Source organism: Nerophis lumbriciformis, linkage group LG02, assembly GCF_033978685.3.
Source record: "Nerophis lumbriciformis linkage group LG02, RoL_Nlum_v2.1, whole genome shotgun sequence".
NCBI lineage: Eukaryota > Metazoa > Chordata > Actinopteri > Syngnathiformes > Syngnathidae > Nerophis > Nerophis lumbriciformis.
This window is the reverse complement of record NC_084549.2, coordinates 26,162,501-26,166,131: the sequence shown is the minus strand read 5'-3', so window position 1 is coordinate 26,166,131 and position 3,631 is coordinate 26,162,501. Positions and strand designations below refer to the sequence as shown.

At 41.8% G+C, this 3,631-nt stretch overlaps 1 protein-coding gene across 6 annotated transcripts in view; it reads right to left on the bottom strand.

The window, feature by feature from the left end:
• Window positions 1-998: 998 nt before the first annotated feature.
• Window positions 999-3,631, bottom strand: part of pde10a (phosphodiesterase 10A) — a 191,441-nt gene continuing 188,808 nt past the window's right edge. For 3 of the 6 annotated variants that reach the window (XM_061959670.1, XM_061959698.2, XM_061959680.2), the window contains one exon: window positions 1,002-2,956. In XM_061959670.1, the coding sequence (XP_061815654.1) occupies window positions 2,857-2,956 (100 nt within the window). In that variant the 3' untranslated portion in view covers window positions 1,002-2,856. Of the gene's footprint in view, window positions 2,957-3,631 lie in introns of all 6 variants that reach the window. The other 3 variants (XM_061959655.1, XM_061959663.1, XM_061959689.1) reach the window with 2 other exon arrangements.

The window sequence follows — 3,631 nt, the reverse complement described above, 5'->3', positions numbered from 1 at the left end:
GGCATTGTTCATACTGCCACCCTTAGTGTGACATGTATGGCTGTTGAGTAAGTATGCAGGTCATTCATTCGTGTGCAGTGTGGTTAAGGTCAAGATGATTGTGTCACTCGTTCATTATTGGGCACAATGAAATCTTGAATAGGTTTTGTTAATTATAGACGTTATGATATGCAGGCATGTGATTTGACCACAATGAAAAAGACTGAAAAAATTTCCGGGGGTCTGGGGGACGAAGGCCCCCAGCCAGGTCCAGGGCGGTGCCCTGGTGGGGGGACAAGGGGGCCCCCCGAAGCTCCTGATTTTTCACCGATTTAACATGCTAAAATTAACAAAGACAGCACAATTTGAAGAAAATATTTTAGTGTTTAAAGACATGAAAACATCATTAATAGAACATACCTTGCTTCAAGTTGTTTCATATGTTTTTGGCGTTTCGCATGTACTTCCAAAGCCTTGAAACCTCGTGATCCATAGGCAATATTATCATGACACCACGTGCACAAAACCTTTCCGGGACAATCGATTTTCCGAATAAAATCACCGAACAAAGTCGTAACTTCCTTCTTTCCAACAGTATCAGTGATTTCCCTTTCCATCCAGTCCCATCGAAACTTATTTTTGACATGTTTATCAATTTATTTTACTCGTAAAGCGTCCTTTCTCTCGAGAACCGACATCGTTTATATATGGAAAATGGCGGTAACGTCATCATTCATAACAGATGTCCTGATTGGTCACAAGGGACATATCGACCAATCAACTACGGCGTAATATAAACTACGTCTCGAATCTTGATTTAGGGTCGGAAAAAAACCCGGAAAAACGGGAGATAATTATTTTTTTTTCCCCGAGATTAAAAAAGACGGAATTCCGACTTCAGACGGAAAAATCACATGCCTGGATATGTGACTTATTAATAAGTGAAACGGACCAAATTCAACAACAAGATTGTTTAAAAAACAATATTTTAAATATTGAAAGTTGCCATCATTCCCACGAGCACCCACGGGATCGGCTATGTGTGGTGAGAGACAACTGTATTAATTAACATAGAATAATGTAAAAAAAAACATTCACACAAAGAATATCCAACACAGTGCCATATTTTTTATGTATTTATTAAAAGTCATTTGGGCTACTGCTCTTATGTTTACATTTGAAACATTCCTCAATTATTCTGGGTAACAGTAACATGTGTGGGCCGTTTTGTTTGTCGCAAACAAAGATGGCCCACATTATTTTTTCTTTGTATAAAAAATATAAGTTAATTTAAATTGAACTCTAATTAAGAAAATAACAATAGTAATAATAGGAATAATATTAATCATCATCACCAAGAATAATAATGATAAGGATCGTATGCTAAACATAGTGCAGATAATATAACTGGTGCTGAAAAGGTAGAAGGGCCAGTGCAGTGTTCACCGTGTTCTTAACAAATGTGGGGGACAAACACACACGCACACACACGCACGCACGCACGCACACACACACACACACACACACACACCATTCAAAAACTGCATGACTGCCATTCAGTTTAGCACCATTAGAGCAAATTATCTACCCTAGATTGTACACAGTACACACCTATTACTTTATATGCAAATGATATAGAAACTTTTAACAGTTTAAGTGCATGCTAATTGTTGCTCTTGGTTGCAGCTTACTGGAAGCAAATTCTGTAACACAGAACATCTCGTGAAAAGTGGCGTGGCACCGATGCACACGCCACATTTTCGCGGATCAACAGAACATTCATCGACATGTAACATTCACACTTGGCGCACGCGGAGGGACTACGTCCTCTGGAATGACAATTTCAGGCAGAAAAAAAACAAAAAAAAAACCACAAGTCGAGGAAGATCTTGGAAAATTGCAGAAGGTGTAGGATCAGGGACTGCAAAAAAGTCAAGCAACAACGTTTGTGGCACAATCCCAGTTACATGCAGCTCATGGGGACATGGAGTCATGCTTGTAGACTCATCTCCTTCCCATCCATCATGTGTTATCTTTATGTAAAATGTCGACAAGCTGTCTTAAACATACAAGTGTAGTGACTGCTTGTCTATGCAGCAGGTTCCAAGTGCTAGTGGTGGGCAGTGCTGCAGACGTAGGGGTTCAAGTCCTCTTTGTCGTCACAGTTCATCCGTGTTTCGTAAAGTGTATGACGCCGAGGGGTGCGGGGGGCGGAGGGGTTAGGGATTTCTGCAACCAGGCTGTGTGTCTTTATTCAAGTACTGCAAAAAGATCTTTGCTCAAAAGAAAGAAAAACATTCTGTCGTCCCCCTCCTCACTCGTCTCTCCATAAGGTGGCGTGTTACACCGCGCCAGTACCACACATTCCTTCTGTCTCTGAATACCTTGCTGAAGTAGTCACCACTCATTTACCACAGAAGGCAAACAGTACCATGTCAAAAAGGATCTGAACCCACACAACAAGGTTGCAGGTCATCTGCCTGTGAACGGTTCAGTGTAAGGCCTCTCAAATGCAAGACCAAAACGAATCAACTCGAACAATAGTAAAAAAAAACAAAAAAACCATACAATAACGAAGCAAAAAAAAACAAAACAGAAAATGGCACAAATCTTTCTACCAAATAGATCCCCAAACAGAGCGAATGTAGGGTGATGGGCTTTAGTCCCGCCCCCATCAGCTGTCAGTCCGTGTATGGGATCTGCGAAACCGTCAGCGTTGACACCTCCGTCACCCATTGAGGTATCATGTTTTTTTTGTTTTTTTAAAGTCAAGGCGCCTTTTTGCTGATCCAGCTCCTGCTACCTTGAACAGGACCTCCCTACATGTGGCAGGATTCAGGTTGTACTTGTTATGGCGGGCCGCTAACCCTTTGGTAGTCAGTTGTCCACCTTGACAGGACCTGAATCAGAAGGCCGGCTCGGAACGACATCCTCCACCTCGCCATGAGCGATCTTCTCCCACTGACCCAGGTTCTCCCTGCAAAACACACACCCCTTTAGAGTCATCGTAATAGTCAAACAAAAACACAACAAAACCCAATACCCACAGCTTCGAAATAGTGAATAAACATTGTAACAAATACGCTTCGGCCCTTATTGGGCACGGAAAAATATTTGGTGTTCATAATGGACCACAGTTGTCTCGCTATGAGGTAATACACAATAGAAGTGACTTTCTCCTGGCAATTATAGTAAAGCTAATTAAAAAAAACATATGAAAATTACATTAGGTCTGGACAAAACACAAGAGGCTATATCATCCCTACAAGCCTGTTTCGCAGGTTTCCCTGCTTGTCAGGGGATTTCATAAAATCCCCTGACGAGCGGGAACCTGAATCAGTCAGGGGATTTTATAAAATCCCCTGACGAGCAGGGAAACCTGTGAAACAGGCTTGTAGGGATGATATAGCCTCTTGTGTTTTTATAAAATCCCCTGACGAGCAGGGAAACCTGTGAAACAGGCTTGTAGGGATGATATAGCCTCTTGTGTTTTTATAAAATCCCCTTAGCCATGTTTCCTCGTATATACCAAATTGAGCACTGGGACAAACTCCAGCAACCCCACGACCCGAGAGGGACAAGCGGTAAAAAATGGATGGAGTTCAAATGTTTAAAGTGTAAAAATGACCGGCATGGCAATTAATATGAGCAA